General features: G+C 42.2%; 1 protein-coding gene and 1 pseudogene across 2 annotated transcripts in view; one reads left to right on the top strand and one right to left on the bottom strand.

Annotated features, from left to right (window-relative positions):
* Positions 1-9,256: 9,256 nt before the first annotated feature.
* LOC102477380 (NADH dehydrogenase [ubiquinone] 1 alpha subcomplex subunit 1-like) lies at positions 9,257-11,817 on the bottom strand (annotated as a pseudogene).
* RBAK (RB associated KRAB zinc finger) overlaps positions 10,176-22,417 on the top strand; it is a 22,756-nt gene continuing 10,514 nt past the window's right edge. The window contains exons 1-2 of one of the 2 annotated variants that reach the window (XM_006143621.3): positions 10,176-10,460; positions 11,809-11,848. In XM_006143621.3, the coding sequence (XP_006143683.1) occupies positions 11,834-11,848 (15 nt within the window). In that variant the 5' untranslated portion in view covers positions 10,176-10,460; positions 11,809-11,833. The remainder of the gene's footprint in view (positions 10,461-11,808; positions 11,849-22,417) is intronic. The other variant, XM_014585974.2, reaches the window with a different exon arrangement.

The raw sequence follows: 22,417 nt of genomic DNA, 5'->3' as shown, positions 1-22,417 counted from the left end.
TTATGTGAACGACTGGAATGTCTTCAAGGGAGCGTGTAGAATGTCTCTGTTTAAAGTACTCATACTCAATTGTGTTCTGGCCTTTTTTCTTAAGCACAAGTTTGAGGCTTAAGTTTGACGATGAGATTTTGACTACTTTCCTATTCTAAGATACTCTCTAGGGGCCGGCTAGAATACCAAATGGACGACCAGTGGCGTGCTTTCTCACTTTCTCTGGTCAAGATTTTTTCGAGAGAGAGATTTTTGCTATAGGGCGCGTGCACTCTCCAGAGAGACACACAGAGAGACACACAGAGAGACAGAGAACGAGAAATTACCCCCAGGAGGGATGGCGACACTGCAATCCTTTCTCCTTCATTCTCCTCTCAGGATTTTGGACACACACACGCACCCGGCAAACCGCTGCTTTGGAATGCTAATGGTAGTCATGTAATCATTGCCATCTGGTCAAATTTTAAAAATATAATACTAAATTAGGGACCAGCAGTTGGCGTAATTGCTTTGTCGCTGAACTCCCATGCGGCTGACCGCGTTTTGAGTCCCAGACCCGGTGGCTTAAACTCACAACGGGCATGGTGTGGGTGCTGCCCAAGATCCCCAGAGGAGAATGGAGGAGAAAGGATTGCAGCGTGGCCATCGTCCCTGGGGGGTGACTTCTCGCTTTCTATCACTCTGTCTCTCTCTGTCTTTCTGGCGAGCACATGCACCCTATAGCAAAAACCTCTCCAAAAAAAGAAATATATATATATATATATATACACACACACACATATATATAATGCTAAATTCAATGAAATAATTTAAAAAATACTTTCTAAGGGGCCTGAGGGAGTACGTGTACAAACATTTATCTTGTTGCTGTAGTCTGCCTTTGCCCAGTGATTGTGGGATGGTACCTACCTCCTGTCCCTGAAATAGTGTTTTATGATACTCAGTAAAGCTTTCTTATCTTTGGGGACCAGCAGTTAGTGTAATGGTTACGTTGCTGGACTCCCACGTAGTCGACCGCGGTTCGAGTCCTGGACCCGGTGGCTTAAACTCACGCCGGGCGTGTGTGCGTGCGTGTCCAAGATCCCGAGAGGAGAATGGAGGAGAAGGGATTGTGGCATGACCATCCCCCCTGGGGGGTGATTTCTCACTTTCTGTCTCTGTCTCTCTCTGTCTGGCGAGTGCACGCACCCTATAGCAAAAACCTCTCCAAAAAAAAAAAAGAACACAAAAGCTTTCTTATCTTCGTTTAAGTAAAACATAGGCATAGGCATTTCTTTGCTGGTTATGTCTCTCCGGAACAAACCCTTACATTTCTAAATCTACCTATAATCTATAAGGCCCTAGCGCCTTCCAGCTCTCCCACCTCTCTGGGCCAAGCCAATACTAGGACTCCTTAGACTGGTTTGCAACTTTGTGTTCTCTCCTCTCCAAACTAAATAAAAAGAACCGGGGGAACCAGCAGTTAGCGTAATGACTATGTCGCTGGACTCCCACATAGTCGACCGCGGTTCATGTCCCAGACCCGGTGGCTTAAAACTCACGCCGGGCGCGTGTGCGTGCGTGCCCAAGATCCCGAGAGGAGAATGGAGGAGAAGGGATTGCAGCGTGACCATCCCCCCTGGGGGGTGATTTCTCGCTTTCTGTCTCTATGTCTCTCTCTCTGGCGAGCGCACGTGCCCTACAGTGAAAATCTCTCCAAAAAAAAAAAAAAAAACCCGCCTGCCACTCAACAGCCCAGAAAACTTTTGCACTTTCCTGAGTTTAGTCACTTAATTTCATGTTTGGAATCAACCATTTTAATTATGTTCTACAGTCTTATTTCTATCGACAAGTTTTAGAATCAGTGCAAATGCACAACCATATTAAATAAGGAAAAGTGGTGCATCGTGTCCACTTATGATTATGAGACATTTAGCTAAAATTTAGTAAAATATTAAGAATATTATCCTAGAGCAGGGTACCTTCCCCTAACGAGAGGGATTTTTTAAAAAAGACAGCTTTTCAAACCACATTTAATTTGTGATAACTATAGAAAAATCAGTAACTACACAAAGAATTGAAAAATAAAATTACCAGTGACTGGGGCTGGCAGATGACATGGTGGTTAAGTGCACTGGATTCCCACATGGCCGACCATGGTTCGTGTCCTGATGTGGCAGCTTGCTTTCTTGCTTTCTCTCTCTCTCTCTCCCTCTCTGGTCGAATTAAAAGAAATAGATAAGTAAATAAATAAGGTTAAATAAAATAATTCTTTTTTATTTTTAAAATTTATATATTTTTAATTATTATACATTAAATTGCTATGCATCATTTAGATTGTGAAGAGACTTTACCCAGCATGATATACACTTCAGTTCAGCCCAGATGAGACCACCATACACATCCTCATCTACAGATAATAAACCTTATCTGTGCCCCACAAGTGTCTTACCTCTCCATTTCCCCACCAAATTTCCTGACTACCTCCTGAAGTGGTTAATGTGAAAAAAAAAAGGAATTTTGTGTTTCAATGGAAAAAAGCATTGTTTGGAATACCTTATTATTTGATTCCAGCTCTGCTCATTATCCTTGAGCTATTTTACAACTCTGAAATTTTGAGATAACTGATGCAAATTATATCCTGTTTAGTGGAAGTTTAGTTGAATTCATCCTATCCCCACCCAGAAAGAATCCAATTTTGCCTCTGTTTATTCATTTACATATTCATTTAATATTCCTGATCTGTAAGTATATCTGCTTCTCAGTTTCTCTTTTGAACAAGTTATGTTTTCTGCCAGTTTTCTCCTGGATTAAAGTCTTTAGAATATGCTCATTTTTTTGTCTGTATGAGTGTCATGATCTTACCCTTGGAGGGTTTCACATTTTTTAAGGTCTTCCCAAAGATCCCCAATAGATTCACCTAACAGAATCAGGTTAACTTCATCTCAAAAGTGGTATACTGGGGGACCAGCAGTTAGCATAATGGCTATGTCGTTGAACTCCCATGTAGTTGACTGCGGTTCAAGTCCTGGACCTGGTGGCTTAAACTCACGCCGGGCACGTGTGCGTGGGTGCCCAAGATCCCAAGAGGAGAATGGAGGAGAAGGGATTGTGGTGTGGCCATCCCCCCTGGTGGGTGATTTCTCGCTTTCTATCTCTCTTTCTGTCTGGCGAGCACACGTGCCCCATAGCAAAAACCTCTAAAAATAAAAAAGTGGTATATTGCATGAGCTGTTGAAGCCCAGGTGCATCATTTATTGGCTCCTAGAGGTGATTCCAAAGTGTGAAAGAACTTTGTTGACTTTCCATTTTCTAGAAATTTCCTCTTCTACAAAATTTGTTTCCTTTGGTTTTGGCTCCTTCGCCACAATGATTGGGAATCTGGCTTTATAGTATGATTACTTAATGACCTTTGTATAGAAATTCATCTTTCCAGAGACCTAATTTCTTTCCTTTCTTTCTTTTTTCTTTTCCTTTTTTTTTTTTTTTTTTTGAGAAGTTTTTGCTATAGGATGCGTGTGCTTGCCAGAAAGACAGAGAGAGAGAGAGAGAGAAAGAGAAATCACCCCCCAGGGAGCTGACCAGGCCATAATCCCTTCTCCTCCATTCTCCTCTCAGGATCTTGCGCACACATGCACACGCGTCCAACATGAATTTAAGCCACTAGGTCTGGGAATCGAACCATGGTCGGCTACTTGGGAGTCCGGCCACATAGTCACTACACCAACTGCTGGTCCCCTGAGACCTAATTTCTATTGGTTGAGAATGGAGTGTATGATCAGTTAGTCTTCTCTGTTTACTTTTTTTCTTTTTTCTTTTCTTGCTAGAGGGGTGTGTGCTTGCCAGAGAGAAACTGAGAAGGAGGAAGAGGAGAAAACACCCCCAATGGGGCATGATCATATAGCAACCCTTTCTCCATGTCTCTATTCTGTAGGGATTTGAAACACACATGCAGAAGTTCCTGGTGTGTTTCCCAAGTTCTGGGGCCAGGACTTGAACCACACAGTCAGCTATGTGGGATTCAGCTGCTTTAATTAACAGGTCGTGGAGCTGGCCCAGTTTATCTACTTTGAGCTCAAATCAGTTAAGAATTTCATGTCCACTGAGAGGAGAACAGCTTTTTTGGTATCTGGAGTGGTAGGTTTTTGAGTTTCAGTATTTTCTCTTGACTGGTGTTTGAAATTTTAGATTGAAACTGTCGCTACCGAGTTCTGTTTCTCCGTATATCTATGCATCTATAATTCATAAAAGTATTTACCTCTTATTTTGTGTATGTTTTCTTACCATTGAATGTTATTAAATTATACGACCTCTCAAATGAAAGGATCTCTGTTTTATTGGCTTATAGAAACACATACAATATTTCTATACATATAATAGCATATAAATTAAATATGCTTAAATTCTCAGAAAAAATGAAATTAAACTTCTAATACTTTTATTGTGCTAGAAAAATATTTTTATGGAAACCAATTCAAATGTTTTTTGTTTTTTGGTTCTTTTTAGAAAGACTTTTGCTATAGGCACATGCGCTCACTAGAGAGAGAGACAGAAAGCAAAAAATTACCCCCTAGGGAGGGTAGCCACACCACAGCCCCTTCTCCTCTATTCTCCTCTTGGGATCTTGGGCATGCACACACACATACTCGGCGTGAGTTTTAAGCTGCTGGGTCTGGGACTCAAACCGCTGTCGAATACATGGGAGTCCAATGACATAACCATTATGCCATCTGCTGGTCCCCGATTCAAATGTTTTAAGGATTCGAGTTCACATATGCAATGAACTGAATGTTTGAGTCAACAAAATTCTTATGCTAAAACTCTAATCCCAGTGTGATATTACTTGGAAATGGGGCCTCTTGGAGATAATTAAGTCATAAAGGTGGAGCCCTCATGAATAGAAGAGGCCTCATATAAGAAGAGGCCTGTGAGCTAGCTAACTTTCCACCATATGAGAATATAGTAAGTTGGCAGTCTGCAACTTGGAAAAGGATCCTCATCATAAGTGGACCTTAATAACATCTTGACCATGGATTTCCACCCTCCAGAGCTGTGAGAAATAAATGTTTGTTGTTTAAGCTGCCCAGTTGGTGGTAATTGTGATCACAGCCTAAACTGACTAAAACAACATAATAAGTAAAACTTCAATAAAGGAAAGTAGTTTAATATTTTTGGTTTCCAAAATCACCCTTTTTACTAGCTCTGTAATAAGGGAGCTGGTCCTTGTAAAGTTTTCTCTTTTGTCAGACCACAATGTTAAAGCCTTGTCATTAGGGAGTGCTGGATGGACAGAGAGTTTAATTTTACTCTTAGTTCTCCATTTTGTTAGATGAGAAAACTGAAGCCCAGAAAATTCCCCCAATCACATGAGAACAATTGATAGCTGGAGCTGAAGCCTGGGTGTCCTGCTGGCGATCCACTCTGCAACTCCTTCTGGGTGGGCTCTTTTTATTCCGTCCTAGGTGTAGTAAGCATATGTCTGGAAACTGATTCCTGAGTTCAGTTTTCTTTTCCCTTCCTCACCCAGCTCTGTCCCCCCATCTTGGTCCACAGCTGCTGTCTCTGTTCCAGGTCCTAGAGAAGCACCTGTGTCTCCACAGACCCCACCATACCTGCATTAGTGTGTGGAGCTTCCTGTGCTGGCAGAAAAAGGATGCTCTGTTGACTCTAGGAGGCACTGGAGTTGGGTCAGATGTTTAAACCACCCATTCAGGTGGCAGTGGCAGGTATTGAATCTGTAGAGAATGATACCAATCTTCACCTACTACGACATAGAATTATGAGTCTCCAAGGACAGACTAGAAAACCAAGTCACGGGACCAGCAGTTAGCGTAATAGCTATGTTGCTGAACTCCCATGTAGTTGAGTAGGGTTTGAGTCCCGGACCCGGTGGTTTAAACTCACGCAGGGCGTGTGTGTGTGTATGCCCAAGATCTCAGGAGGAGAATGGAGGAGAAGGGATTGCAGCGTGACCATCCCCCCACCCCAGGGGGCGAGTTCTCGCTTTCTGTCTCTCTGTCTCTCTGTCTCTCTCTGTCTTTCTGGCAAGTGCACACGCTCTATAGCAAAAACCTCTCCCCTGCCCCCCTCCAAAAAAAAGAAAACCAAGTCACAACAAGGTTATGTAATTTTCTAAACATCACACAGATATTCCTGGAGTATGTATCCACCCACCTTTATATGAAGGTATTTCAAAGTTCATGGAAAGATGGAATTAAAGGGGGCTGGCAGGTGGCATGGTGGTTGAGGTGCGGGTGTCCCACATGGCTGACCACAGTTCAAGTCCCGAACCTGGCAGCTTGCTTTCTCACTCTCCCTTTCTGTCTGTCTGTCTCTCTCTGGTCAAAATGAAAGAATAATAATAATAATAAATTAATCATAAATAAACCTTTTTAAAAAGAAAGATGGAATTAAATCATAAACTTACTTTGGTGCAAAAAAATTTAAAACCATGGATAGTTTTTCATAATATACATTTTTCACAAATTTTTTGAAGACCCTCCTTCCCTGTGTTTAATTCCACAGATAGTGTACTCTTGGATTATATGGGGTTTGATTTTTGCTCTATCTTTTAAGACCATGTCCCTCTGAGGTGTGTTTGTTTACACTATTTTATATTGTATTTTTTTAAAAAATCACAATGACACACAAGCATTTGTAAAAAAAAATATTTATTTAATTTATTTTTAGAATTATTTTATTTGACTTTATTTATTTATTGTAATTTGGCCAGAGAGGGAGGAGGAGGAAAGAGAGAAAGTAAGAAAGCAAGCTGCCAAGGCCGGGACTTGAACTGTGGTTGGCCAGATGGAAGTTCAGAGCCCTTTACCCACCATGGCACACCTGCCAGCCCCAAAAAACATTTATTTATTTATTTTAACATCTATTTATTTATCTATTTATTTTTTGTGATTTTTGGGCCACCAGGTCCAGAACTTGAACCACAGTCAGCCATGTGGAAGTTCAGACCTCAACCGCCATGCCACCTGCCGGCTCCAATACTGTAATATTTTTTTAAAATTCCTTTTAGATTTGTATTTAATTATTACATGCATGGGTTTATAATTCACATTTTCTTAGAGTACATACTTACGTTAAAATATATTGTGTTCATTATCCCCCAGTCTACATTATATCTTAACCACATTTCACTTTTATCATTTTTTTGAACATTGTTACTTGCATCTCACAGATTTTCTTAAAAAGATTAAATTTTGTTACCAAAAGTTTTTAAAAATTATTTTATTTAACTTTATTTATTTTAATTTGACCAGAGAGGGATGTGGGGGGGGGGCAAGTGAGAAAGCAAACCGCCTAGCAGTTGGCCATGTGGGAGTCCAGTGGCTTTAACCACCACACCACCTGCCACCTGCGGGTCCTTTTCTCCTTTTCTTTTTTCTTTCTTTCTTTCTTTCTTTCTTTCTTTCTTTCTTTCTTTCTTTCTTTCTCTTTTTTTTTTTAAGAGGTTTTTGATATAGGACACGTGCGCTCACCAGAGAGACAGAGAGACAGAAATCGAGAAATCACCTCCCAGGGGGAATGGCCACGCTGCGATCCCTTCTCCTCCATTCTCCTATCGGGATCTTGGGCACGCACGCACACGCGCCTGGGGTGAGTTTTAAGCCACCGGATCCGGGACTCGAAGCATGTTTGACATAGCCATTACGCTAACTGCTGGTCCCTCCTTTTCCATTTTGTAGAGCATTTCCTTGCTAAAACTTGTAAATTAAATACTACCTTTGTCTCTTTGATATAAATCTAAATCTTTTGAAAAGCTAAGCAAACTTCTTTGAGAGGGTTTGTTTTTTTTCACTATAGGGCGCGCGCGCTCGCCAGACAGACAGAGAGAGACATAGAGACAGAAAGCGAGAAATCACCCCGCAGGGGGGATGGTCACGCCGCAATCCCGTCTCCTCCATTCTCCTCCCGGAATCTTGGGCACGCACGCACACGCGCCCAGCGTGAGTTTTAAGCCACCGGGTCTGGGACACGAACCGTGGTCGACTACGTGGGAGTTCAGCGACATAGCCATTACGCTAACTGCTGGTTCCCAAAAGCTAAGCAAACTTCTAACCAGCATTTCAACCCAGGTATGTTTTTTAAAGGGCCTGAGATAGAGTCCCTATCTCCTTGTGGCCTTGTGAGTTTGGCTTAGGAACCTTGTTCTAAGCTGTAACTACCTACTTCCTGAAGAGCTAAAACAAGTTTTCTTTTCTTTTGTAAAGGTAATTAACTAGCACAAAGGGCCATCCCAATTACCAAGTAAATTCAGGACGATCTATGTAAGAATGTTAGTGAATGATGCTGTCAAGTTGTTTTTTAAGAGGACAAGCTACCATTTGAGGACATGTATGCTTGTGCAACAGATTTCATCTGCCTGGGTATATAAAAAGCTGAGGTTACTCCTCCTTACAATCTTATTGGTAGTTTGTCTGGGATGGGCATCACAGTCTGGTTTTAATACTTGTTTGATAATAAAACTGTTTTCTTGGGGGCCAGAGATGCTGAACTCCCACATGGTTCCCCGTGGTTGGAGTACCCGACCCAGTGGCTTGAAAATCACCTGCTGGCATGGTTGCCCATATCCCCTGCGAGGGCTGGGGGTGGTGATATCTCATTTTCACAGTCTCTCTCTCTGGCGAGTTCAGGCACCCTAGGACAAAAAAAAAAAAAACAAACACAAACAAACAAACAAACAAACAAAAACCAAAAAAAAAAAACCAAAAAAAAACCTCTAAAGAAAAATAAAGCCTCCCAAAACTGTTTTCTTTATTTTCTGCATGTGTGGAGATAATTTTCTGGGTTACTAGGGTTGTTTTTTTTGGGGGGGAAGGGGGGAGGGAAGAGAGGTTTTTGCTATAGAGCGCGTGCGCTCGCCAGAAAGAGACGGAAAGACAGAGGTAGAGAGACAGAAAGTGAGAAATCACCCCCCAGCGGGGTTGGCCACGCCGCAATCCCTTCTCCTCCATTCTCCTCTTGGGATACTCAGGCACACGCACACACACATGCCTGGCGTGAGATCAAGTCACCAGATCTGGGACTCGAACTGTGGTCTACTACATGGGAGTTCAGCGACATAGCCATTATGCTAACTGCTGGTCTCAGTAGGGGATTTATTTTTTAATTTTCCTCCCACCAGCTTCTTTTTTCTTTTTCTTTTTCATTTTAGTTTTATTCAGCACTATTATAGAACACCCTGCATGCTACATAACACACTGTATGAACCTGCTAGCAGGGGTAGATGACCATAACTGAGTTATTTTTCATCCATCAGGAAACAGCTTCCTTAATCAATGTTCTCCAAACCCTTTGACGTATAGTGACACTTAACTCCAGAAATGCACCTATCCCTTTCCATCAAACGCCACTGATATGTAAAATGGGCAACCCACTTTTCCTTGCCCCTGTTTATGAACTTGTGCATGTACACAGTGGCCAGTCGGGAATGACAAAGCACACGCCGATGGCCGCGACCCATGGGAGAATCTCCAACCATATCTAGCACCCGAAGCCGGCCTCCGAGCTCTTTAGTGACCGGGCTTCCCCTTCCACCAGCTTCTAAGAAACAGTTGGGCAAGAAAATTGTCTTATTTTACCCAAAACAGTGACAAATCATTGTCTTTACACTCTCATATTTGAAAGTTGACATTTTTACCTAACTATAAGCATAATTCTCTTAGATAAGACCACATGTATTCTTTCGATTTCGGAGTCTATTTTCTGCTTTTTAAGCCAGCTTTTATACACTGGTTGTGTGATCTAGAAAAGCTCCAATTTCTCTTTTCTGCTCCTTCCTCGGAAAGCATCGCTGGGCATTCACGTATCTTTGAGTTTGAGTGAAACTTCCTCTAATATTTTAGTTAAGTGAACATGAAGCACCTTTTCCTCTCCTTTTGGTTACCAGAAACTCGGTTTTAACTGAAAAGGTCTCAGGGCAAGAAAGAGACTAGGGCTCCGGAGCGCAATCGCGCAGTCCGCAACTTTACCCAGAAGGGAAAAGACAAATGCAAAATTGAGACTGGGGTTTCTGACTGCCAACTTCATACCTAGCCTCTTAACCTCTAGAGGAAGACGTTTCCTAAACCCGGTGGCGTGTAGACCTATGGGAAATAGAGTCCTGGTACTTGACCCTGGCTCCTGAGAGGCAGAGTGCCAGCGCCCTCCTGCGCGTGCGCCCCGCGCCCCGGGGTGCGTGTTCGTGCATGCGCACCGCCGCCTCACTGCCTTGGCTTCCTGTCCGTCCCTAGGTGACCGCTTGCCCTGGTTCCCAGGCTTTGGCCTCCACTGGGTGAGTCGCACAGACTGCGGATCTGGACTCCGCACCCAGGCGGGCGTGGGGCTGTGCGGGCCAGTATTCGCGCGGGCCGTGCGGAGGCTCGAGCAGGGCCTCCGCACGCTAGCCCAGGAGCCCGCCGGCGCTTGGTCCCGGAGGACCAGGCGGGCAGGGGCGGCTTCGGGACCAGAGACCGTCTCCTTCCTTCCGTCTTACGGTGAGTCCCGAGGGAGACGGCGTTAGGGGCAGAGACAGGGTCGGGGGGCGCCTGAGGTTGTCCAGTAGGCCAGGACCTGGCTGCTCGAAAACAGAACGGTGGTGAGGTGGGAAGAGGAGGCCTCGGGAGCAGAAGCGTGGTACCGGCTTTAGGCTGTTCTTTATCTTTCTACCTGGAGTGCACAGGGCTTGGTGAGGTCGCTGAGTGCTGCGGCCCTTAGCGTGTGGGGCAGGGGAGGGTTTGATCGCTTCCAGAGAGACGTGGTTAGCTGGAGCAAGCAGCACTGAATGGGCCCTGGGTGGGAAGATCCATGAGGACGAGGTTTATCAAGAGCGAAGTGGGTCACCAACCTAGCTACGAATGTTATATATCCACTTCTCCCTCCGGACCCCTATACCCCTTCCTCCAACTCTCAGAGCTGCAGGTTCTCGACAAGTCTGTAGACGACCATGGGCACCTCTGTTCTCTTTGTTTGCTGATTCCTCATAAGGTCTGCCTTGGTAGAATCGTACAGTGCAGTGTAGGAAAATCTGCATCTGCTGATAGATATTGGGCCTGAGGAGATGGACACTTGGTCACAAGTTTGTTGATAGGATTGCTAATAGGAGAACTTGGGAATCATCTCACCCCACTGTTCTATTGTGCCAGTTTTCTTAATAAAGATTCTTATGTGCAGTGCTAACCAAGTTTAATCAGATAATGTAAGAACAAAACCGTGCCTCATGCGTATTAATCCAATTTTTGAGTGCTCAAATTTTCAATTTTCTTGGCTTCTCTGATTTTTAAGCATTTTAAAGAGATAAGAAGCTATGTGAGGTGTGTAACACAATTTTTTTTGTGTGTGTGCACCTTGTATTTATTGGTGGCAGACTGAAAAAGGAATCTGTATTCACCTGTGAGAGTCTGACTCTTGTTACCACCTGATCATGTTGGAGTTACAAAGGTACAAGTGTGTGCTTCCTCTGTGTTACTGTTTTGGCCTCTTCTGAGCCATAGAGTGGTGGTTATTTATTTTAAATTTGATAGAGGGCACACGTGCTCGCCGGAGAGAGACAGAAAGAAAGATAGGGAAAGGGAGAAAGCAAGCCCTCCCTCCCAGTAGGGAATGGTTACACCACAATCTTGTCTCCATCATTTCTCCATCCTTTTGGGATTCTGGGCTTGCACACACATGCCCGGGGTGTTTTTCATCCAGCCATGTGGGATCCAGCACCTCAACTACCAGGCTACTGGCTAGCTCTACAGAATTATTTTAATTGAGCTTTCTTTGATGCTTCTTATGCAGGAGATTCCCGCCTTCACAAGCTAAATGTCTCAGGTCTTCATTTACCTGCTTCTCCTCCCCTAGGTCCACCATCTAAGAGCAGCAGAAGATGAATAAATCACAGGTTAGTTTTCCTGTCTGTGTGTACGTCCATCCACTTTGTTTTGTAGTGCGTTTTAGGAGGTTAGTAAGGCTTTATATTTTAAAACGGGGATATAGAAATAGCTAAGATACATTATCATGTGAAATACTGCAAGAGTGGTAGATTGGTCAAATAATCTTTTCAAGTTCATATGTGTAGAGAGTCTGTTACCTTGGGCTGTAGAAATTCAGCAGCAAACATGATTCTGATATTTGTGACAGTCATAGAAACAGGAAAATATCCTCTATTGCATTATTTAAACTGACTATAAGAAACCATCTTTGTTACTTGTGGGATTTAAATATTTCCTACAACTTGGAAAGTTTCTTTCTTAAGTTGATATCATTGTGCTTTTTCAATAACAGCCATTAAATCATTGCAGCATATGGCTTATCCTTGTTGCTTGGGTAAGCAGAGGGTCCACTGCCCACAGATAACTTGGCATAAATTATTTTTCTAGGGGCCAGGCTGTTATGATCCAAGTAGGCATATTTTTTCTTTCTTTTTTTTTTTTTTTAAGAATTGTTTATTTAGCTTTATTTATTTTATTTATTTTTATTCATTTATTTTAATTTGACCAGAGAGGGACAGTGTGAGAGAGGGAGAGAGAGAGAGAGAGGCAGAGAGAGAGAGAAGGAAAGTGAGAAAGCAAGCCTCCAGGTCTGGGACTCAAACCGCAGTTGGCCATGTGGAAGTCCAGCACCCTTAACCACCATGACATCTGCTGGCCCCCCTAAGTAAGCATATTTCTATTTTTATTGTTTAATCCAAGGCTAAAAGCTAGATTGTGGGGAAATGACCTGATCATCCTGCAAGTACTTTTGTTAGTTTGTGTACTAGGGTTGCATAGCAAACAGTACACAAAGGTATTCAAAGGTATTCTGTAGCGTCTCCCCACTTCCCATTCTCATTCCTGTTCTCAGTGTTTGGTTTTGTCTTGAATGTTTTCCTGAATTTGTTGGTAAAGACCATCAGTGATGGGCCAGCAGGTGTCATGGTGGTAAAGGCACTGAATCCCACATAGGCTGAATTCACTATCCTAGACCTGGAAGCCTGAAAAACATGCTAGGTGCATGTGCACACATGCCCAAAATCCTGAGAGGAGAATGAAGGAGAAGGGATTATGGTGGTGTGAGGGGGTGATTTCTTACTTCCCCCCCCCCTCTATTTGTCTTCTGCAGGATCCTGCACCTTATAGCAAAAAATCTTGAAAAAAAAAATCCCTAAAACAAAACAAAACAAAAATCACCAGTGATTTCATGATGGTCAAATCCAGTGGACATTTTCTAGTTTTTACCACACATGACCTTTCATTTGCCCTTTTTTTTTTTTTTCCCAAATGAGTTATTTTATTTGTATGTGTATATTATTTCCCTAGAAAAAGAGTCCCAGGACTTTCCCTCCTGTATGTTTCCATCTTGCTTTTTCATGGTTCATGATGGCAGCTGAGGTTGTCAGTACAATGAAACCAAACTGACGCGATGGGAGCAGATTATTCTGCCATGTCTCTAGATCTTTGAGTTGCACATCAGACCTGAGGCTGATCACTCCACACTTGTTTAACCTGCCAGTGAGGGTCACAACAATTTTTCTAGCTCTGTGGTCATCAGTGATTTCAAATTCACCAATGTAACCATGCTTCATCATCACAGTTAGAAACCAGACAACGACTTTGGAGCGTGGCCTAATAAGAACGTGGCATTTGCCTCTCTTTTTGGCATTGGTAATTCTCTTGAGAGCATCAGCCAGGACGTTATGTGCACCATACGATGGCACAGAAAGATGGCAGGAAGAGCTCATTTGCCTTTGTCATATGTTACTTTTGAATTATTGTTTCCTCATAAAGTTTTCCTTAGCTTTAAAAAAAAATTCATGTTCATGTGCATTTCTGTATTTTTTTTTTTTTTTGGAGAGATTTTTCACTATAGGGCGCGTGCACTCACCAGACAGACAGAGAGAGACATAGAGACAGAAAGTGAGAAATCACCCCCCAGGGGGGATGGTCACGCCGCAATCCCTTCTCCTCCATTCTCCTCTCGGGATCTTGGGCACACACGTACACGCACCCAGCGTGAGTTCCGGCGTGAGTTTTTTTAAGCCACCGGGTCCAGGACGCGAACCGCGGTTGACCACGTGGGAGTCCAGCGACATAGCCATTTCACGAACTGCTGGTGCCCCCTGTATTTGTTTTTAAATTTTTTTTTTTTAAGTGAGAGGGATAACCCACAATACTATTGTTATTTCCCTCAAATACTTAACTTACTTACTTACTTAATTAATTCTTTTTTTTTGGAGAGGTTTTCACTATAGGGTGCCTGTGCTCGCCAGAAAGACAGAGAGAGACAGAGAGACAGAAAGTGAGAAATCACCCCCCAGAGGGGATGGCCATACAGCAATCCTTTCTTCTCTCGGGATCTTGGGCACATACACACATGTGCCCGTGTGAGTTTAAGCCACTGATCTGGGACTTGAACTATGGTCAACTATGTGGGAGTCCAGCAATGTAACCATTATGCCATCTGCTGGTCCCAATTAATTAATTTTTTAGAGAGATTTTTTTGCTATACGGTGTGTGTGCTCGCCAGAGAGACAGAGAGATAGAAAGTGAGAAATCACCCCACCAGGGGGATGGCCACACCACAATCCCTTTTCTTCCATTCTCCTATTGGGATTTTGATGGGCATTCAAACATGCCTGGTGTGAGGTTTAAGCTGTTGGGTCCAGGGCTTGAACTGTGGTTGAATACATGGGAGTCCAGCAATGTAGCTATTACACCATCTACTGGTCCCTATTGTTGCTTTTTAAATTTGCTATTGGGCACATGCAGTTACTAGAGAGAGACTGAGAGAGTGAGAGAAAGTGAGAAAGTAAGCCATCAGGTCTGAGACATGAACTGCAGTCGACCATGTGGGAGTCCAGCGCCCTTCAGCACGCCACCTGCCAGCCCCAAAGTACAATTTTATAAAGTGCACTTTTTTTCCCCTTTTTTCTCTTTCACGATAGAGAGTGCATGCACACACATATGAGAGAGAGAGATATAGACCTGTCATGCAGTGATTCCTTCCTCCTCAGACCTCTATTACCTCAAGGTCCCAGGTGCCCATAGACATGCGTGGCATGCTTCTAGGCCAGCTGTGGGTTCCGTATCCATGTGCAACCATCTGGCTTCCAGCTCTGCAGGGCCTTTGCGTTACTGCTGCACCATAGCACGTGGCCTGGTGCAAACATTTTTGAAATCCAAGCATAGTATGCATAGTCTTTTTCATAGTATATACTTTCCATGAACATTGTGAAGATGCCTCATATGTAGGGTAGCATTCTTTAAAAATTTATTCATTTAATTCCATTTGTTGTTATTATTATTATAATTTTTAATTTGACCAGACAGAGACAGAGAGAAAGGAAAAGTGAGAAAGCAAGCCGCCAGGTCTGGGACTCAAACTGCAGTTGGCCATGTGGTAATCCAGCACCTTTAACTACCATGCCACCTGCTAGCCCTGGTAGCATTCTTTTTTATTCAGCATTTTAATTTGAAATAATTTCAGAATTACAAAACTGTTGCAAGGATTGTACAAAGAAATCTTATATTTCTTTTGCCTAGACAACTCCCATTTCTTAACATCTTTTCGTGTTTGCTTTATCGTTTATCTGTGTGTGCATGTATATATACGTATACAGTCATGCAGGGATATACTCTGAGAATTGAGTCCTCAGGTGCTTTTATCATTATGTGAATATCATACAATATACTTACACAAACCTAGTTGACATAGCCTACTGTATACTTAGGCTATACAGTATAGCCTTTTGCTCCTAAGTTACAAACCTGTATAGCATGTTGCTGTACTGAATACTGTAGGCAGTTAAAACACAAATAGGTATTAGTTGTGTTTCTTTTTAAATTATTTAATTTTATTTGTTGTTATTATTTATTTTTAATTTGACCAAAGAGACAAAGAGCTAGAGGAGAGGAAAGTGAAAAAGCAAGCTGTCAGGTCCAGCACTTGAACCATGGTCAGCCATGTGGGAGTCCAGCATCTTAACTACCACACCACTTGCCGACCCCATTATTTGTATTTATTAACGTAGTAAAGATTCAGTAGAGTGACCAGCAGTTAGCATAATGGCTATGTCACTGGACTCCTACATAGTCGACCCGCGGTTCAAGTCCCAGACCCGATGGCTTAAACTCACACCAGGCGCGTGTGCATGTGTGCCCAAGATCCTGAGAGGAGAACAGAGGAGAAGGGATTGTGGCGTGGCCATCCCCCCTGGGGGGTAATGTCTCGCTTTCTGTCTCTCTGTCTCTGTCTGGCGAGCACACGCGCCCTATAGCAAAAAACCTCTCCAAAAAACAACAACAACAAAGATTCAGTATAAAAGTACAGTGTGAGAGGGACCAGCAGTTAGTGTAATGGCTATGTTGCTGGACTCCCACATAGTCAACTGCGGTTCGCGTCCCGGACCCGGTGGCTTAAAACTCACGCCAGGCGCGTGTGCATGTGTGCCCAAGATCCTGAGAGGAGAACAGAGGAGAAGGGATTGTGGCGTGGCCATCCCCCCTGGGGGGTAATGTCTCGCTTTCTGTCTCTCTGTCTCTCTCTCTGTCTGTCTGGCAAGCGCATGCGCCCTATAGCAAAAACCTCTCAAAAAAAAAAAAAAATACAGTGTGAGAGAAAAAACAATGCACCTGTGCACCTGTATAGAGTCTACCTTCAATGGAACTTGCAGGACTCCAGCGTTGCTCTGGGTGAGTCAGTGAATGAGTGGTGAGTGAATGTGAAGGCTTAGGACATTATTGTACACTACTAAAGACTGTGTAAACAGTGTGCATGTAGGCTACACTACATTTTTTTTTTTGAAAGTTTTTGCTATATAGGGCATGTGTACTCACCAGAGAAAGAGAAAGAAATCATCCCCTGCCCTGACGGGATGGCCATGCTGCAATCCCTTCTCCTCTTCTTTTTTTTTTTTTTTTCTTTTTTTTTTTTTGAGAGGTTTTTGCTATAGGGTGCGTGTGCTTGCCAGACAGGCAGAGAGAGACAGAGAGGCAGAAAGCGAGAAATCACCCCCCAGAGGGGATGGCCACGCCACAATCCCTTCTCAACTCCATTCTCCTCTCAGGATCTTGGGCACGCATGCATACGTGCCCGGTGTGAATTTAAGCCACCGGGTGTGGGACTTAAACCGTGGTCAACTACATGGGAGTCCAGCAACATAGCCATTATGCTAACTGCTGGTCCCCCTTCTCCTCTTCTCTCAGGATTTTGGACACTCATACACATGGACCCTGTGTGATTCTCAAGAAGCCAGGTCTGGGAAGACTTCAAAGTTGGCCATGTGGGATTCCACATCTTAATCTCTATGCCAAAGATTTTTTTTCACTTTTTAAACTTTATTGCTAAAAACAAAGATATAAACATTTTAGTTTAGGTCTACTCAGGGTCAGGATCATCAATATTACTTTCTTAGGGACTAGCAGTTAGCGTAATGGCTATGTCGCTGAACTCCCATGTAGTCGACCGCGGTTTGAGTCCCGGACCCAGTGGCTTAAATTCACACCAGGCGTGTGTGCATGCGTGCCCAAGATCCCTAGAGGAGAAGGGATTGTGGCATGGCCATCTCCCCTTGGGTGTGATTTCTCGCTTTCTATTTCTCTGTCTCTCTCTGTCCTACTGGCGAGCACATGTGCCCTATAGCAAAAACCTCTAAAAAAAATATTACTGTCTTATACCTCCACATCTTGTCTCACTAGAAGGGCCATGATGACCAAAACTACATGAGATGAAATCGAGCACAAATGGTGTAATCGAGAGACATGATAGACATGAGGTGTATGAGGCTGCTGCTGCTGTAACACAGTATACTGTTCTACAATAAACTTTTATAAGTACAAGGAGTACGCACTAAGACAATGAGAAAAAAATATAGCAAATACATAAACCAGTAATGTTGTCATTTATTTTCACTGTCAAATATTATGTGCTATATGTAATTATGTGTGGGATACTTTTGTATGACTTGTTTACACCAGCATCATCACAGACACATGAGTAATACATTGTGCTTTGGTGTCATGAAAGCTACAAGGTCACTGGGCAATAGTGATGCTTTTTTTTTTTTTAAAGATTATTTATTTATTTATTATCATTATTTTTCAATTTGACCAGAGAGAGAGAGAGAGAAAGTGAGAAAGCAAGCCACCAAGTCTGGGACTCGAACTGTGGTCAGCCATTTGGGCGTCTAGCACCTTTAACCACCACCCCACCTGCCAGCCCCAGCAATAGCAATTCTAAAGTTATATTGTAACCTTACAGAACTACCAGATCTTATATTTGATCTGTCATTGACTGAAACATCAGGCACAGAACTGTATATATATACATGTATATACTTATACATTTTCTTGGGAACCATTTGAGAGTAGGTAGCATCTGTTACCTCCTTTTACCCTATAATGTTTCAGATTATCCTCTTTTTTTAAGAGTTATTTTACCTTATTTATTATTTTTATTATTTTATTTGACTAGAGAGAGACAAGAGAGAAAGAGAAGAAAAGTGAGAAAGCAAGCCGGCAGTTCCGGGATGTGAACCGTGGTTGGCCATGTGGGAGTCCAGCACCTTAACCATCATGCCACCTGCCAGCCCCCAGATTACTCTCAAAAATCAGGAATATTCTCTTACATATCAATTACACAGTTACTGAATTTAGGAAATTTAACATTGATACAATATTTTTATCTAAACTGTATTTCATTTTCTAATTTTGCCAGTTTCCCAGTCATTTCCTTTATAGAAGTTTTTATTCCTGGTATTCAGTCCAAAATTATGAATTTCATTTAAAACCATTTAGCTTTTATGAATTTTAAGTCTCTATAATATGGAATAGTTCTTCAGTGCCTTATGCTATTTGAAAAATACAGGCTAGTTATTTTACAAATATCTTTGAATTTAGGTTTTCCTAATGTTTCTTCATGGCTAGATTTAGAGTGTGACTTTTTGGCCAGAATACTCATGAATCTTTTTAAATTTATGGCTCAAAATGGTCAATCTTGGAAAACTTCCATGCACATTTGAGAAGAAGGTCTGTTCTGCTCTTGTCGGGAGGGAATGTTCCATAAATGTTAGTCAGGTCAGTGTGGGTGGTTGTGTTGTTCATGTGTACCATTTTCTTGTTCATTTTTTTCCCCTACTTGTGTCAATTGTAAGAGAGGGGAATTGAAATATTATGTAATTATTATTTGGTCTATTTCTCTTTCTAATTCTATCAGTTTTTGCTTTATATATTTTATTAGGCACATAAATGTTCAATCTGGTATGTCCTCTTTAAACCACTCTGTCAGAACCAGCAGATGGCAAAATGGTTATGGGGCTGGAATCCCACGTGGTCGACCATGGTTCGAGTTTCAGACTCTGTGGCTTAAAACTTACACCAGGTGCCTGTGTATGCATACCCAAAATCCTGAGAGGAGAATTGAGGAGAAGGGATTATGATGTGGCCATCCCCTCTGGGAGGTGATTTCTCACTTCTGTCTCTGTCTCTCTGATGAGTGCACATGCCCTATTGCAAAAAAATCTCTCTCAAAAAAAGAAAAGAAACCACTCTGTCAATGTGAAATGACCTTGTTTATCCCTGGTAATACTCCAGACTGTGAAGTGTACTTGTCTATTATTTATGTACAACTTTCTTTGTATAATGTTGGCATGGTATATCTTAGTCCATCCTTTAACTTTTAATCTGTTCTCATCTTTATATTTAAAGTGTATGGGGACCAGCAGGTGGCATGGTGGTTAAGGCACTGGACACTCCCACATGGCCAACCATGTTTTAAGTCCTGGACCTGTTGGCTTGCTTTCTCACTACCCAGACCCCCCCCCCCCCCCCCCGGGGGGGGGGGGGGGGCCCCCCACCGTGTGTGTGTGTGTGTGTGTGTGTGTGTGTGTGTGTGTGTGTATCTCTGCTCAAATTAAAATAAATGAATGAATAAATAAAATTAAAAAATAATTCTTTTGAAAAATAAAGTGTATGTCTTGGGGCTAGTAGATGCCATAGTGGTTAAGGCACTGGACTCCCATGTGGCCAACCATGGTTCAAGTCCCAGACCTGGTGACTTGAAACTTATACCAGGCAATATGTGCGTGTATGCCCAAAATCCTAAGAGGAGAATAGAGGAGAAGAGATTATGGCATGGCCATCCCCTGCGGGGGAAGTGTGATTTCTTGCTTTCTGTCTCTCTGGCAAGTGCATATGCCCTATAGCAAAAAATCTTTCTAAATAAGTAAATAAACTGTATGTCTTATAAATAGCATATAGTTGGATCTTGCTTTTTTTTTATCCAATAGGATGATTTCTGCTATCATCTACTTCTGTTTCAAGGACTTCATCATTTCTTCTAGTCGATGATAAATTCTTTCATCTCTGTTATATCTGAAATTGTCTTCACTTCACCTTTGCTTTTTTTTAATGCAGTCAGTGTTGTTGCTTTCCTTTAAAAAAAAAAAAAAGAATTATTTTATCTAACTTTATTTATTTATTTTAATTTGACCAGAGAGGGACAGAGTGAGTGAGCGAGAGAGAGAGAGAGAGAAAGCAAGCTGCCAGGTCCAGGATTTGAACCACAGTCAACAATGTGAGAGCCCAGCATTCTTAACCACCATACCACCTGCTTGGCTTTGTTTTTAAGGGATTTTTGCTGCCCTCTCTCCTACCAGAACTTTAAATATGTTCCTCTGCTGCCTTGTTGCCTATATTGTTTCCAGAGAAATCTGATTTATTCCTCCTGTTTGGTCTTATGTAAATAATATGCTGGGTTTTTTTTGTTTGTTTGTTTTTGGTTTTGTTTTTTTGTACTGCTTTTATTTACTTATTTATTTTTAAACAATTTCTTTCTTGTTTTTTTAAATTAAAAAAAATTTTTTTGCTATCCAACATATTTGTTTGCCAGAGAGAAACAGAGAGAGGGAAAGTAAGAAAGCCATTTCCCCCAGGCGAGGGATGGCCACACTATGATCCCTTCTTCATTCTTCTCTTGGGATTCTGGGCACACATGCATAAATGCTTGGCATGTTTTTCAAGGTCTGAGACTTGGACCGTGCAGTCAATTGTATGGGATCCAGCGACCCTACAACCCTGCCACTGGCTGGCCCAATTTTATTTATTTATTTTTGCCAGAGGGTATGTGCACTCACCAGGGAAACCAGTGGAACATGGTCATAGTGTAATCCCTTCTCTTCCATTTCTCCATGTGTTGGGACTTTGGGCATGCATGCATATCTGCCCAGCATGTTTTTCAAGTCACTGGGGCTGGGATTTGAACCACAAGGTCGACTGTATGGGATCTAGCTCCCTTAACCACCAGGCTATGGGACTGACCTTCCTTGCTGGTTTTATCACTGTTTTGAAGCAATTTGTAATACATCGAAATAATCATTTTCTTCATGTTTCTGTGCTTGGTGATCATTGAACCTCTTGGATCTTGGGTTTATGATTTTAATCAACTTTCAGAAATTTTTAACCATTATTTCTCTCTCTTCTCTGTTCTTTTCTTTCAAGACAGGGTCTTGCTCTGTCATGATCTTCCTTTCTCAGCATACCAAGTCGCTAGGACTATAGATATGCACCACCTCGTCCAACTCTTTTAGACTAGGTCTCATTGTGTTGCCTATGCCAGCCTCTGCCTCTGAGTAGTGGGAATTATGTTGCACCCTACCACATTCAGCCTTCAGGTTAGGCTGGGAATTGAACATGGACTTTTCATATGGCTTCAGCTTGTGGGACAGCAGCATTTTACCAACATGTGTCACCATGGCTTGGCCTTTGATCATTATTTCTTCAACTGCTGTCCCCCCTTCCATCCCTGGCTTCTTTCATTAATTCCCATTACTTACATGTTAGGCTGCTTGAAATTGCCCCACAACTCAATGATGGTCTTTATTTTCTTCTAATTATTTCTTGTCTCTCTTAATTTCATTTATATAACTTTTATTGTTATGTCTTCATGTTCACAAACCTTTTTTTCTACAGTTCCATTAATCTCATTTCAGGTATTACAGCTTTTTTGGTAGAAGTTCAGTTAGGATATTCTAAAATTTTCCCTGTCTCTACTCAGATTATTTGAACGTATGGGATATAGTTATAAACTATTTCAGTGTTCCTTGCCAGTTGTAACATTCTTTTTGTCAGTTCTGGGTCAGTTTGGATTGAATGATTATTTTCTTGTGGTTGTATTTTCCCGAGTCTCTTAACTCTCATCAGCTCTACCTCAGTTCTCCTCCCTGTTTCATGGGCTGGACACTCTCAAGGCAATAGTTGTAGGGCTTGCTTTGTTTACTTCCCATCTTATACAGATTATCATCTTTTATCACCTGATTACCAGTGTCTTGAATGCCATGCTTTATATATAGTATCTGTCTGGTGCGTGTGTGTGTGTGTGTCTAAATCCAGTGGGAGGGTAAATCCAGTTCCTGTTAATCATAGATGAAAGCAGAAGTCCTAATGTCTGGGTTTCGAGTTAGTTATAAAGTCTTTCTGTACATCAAGATTGTAGGGAA

The sequence above is a fragment of the Tupaia chinensis genome, unplaced genomic scaffold, assembly GCF_000334495.1.
Source record: "Tupaia chinensis unplaced genomic scaffold, TupChi_1.0 Scaffold000101_1, whole genome shotgun sequence".
Taxonomy (NCBI): domain Eukaryota; kingdom Metazoa; phylum Chordata; class Mammalia; order Scandentia; family Tupaiidae; genus Tupaia; species Tupaia belangeri.
This window is presented reverse-complemented; position numbering and strand designations above follow the sequence as displayed.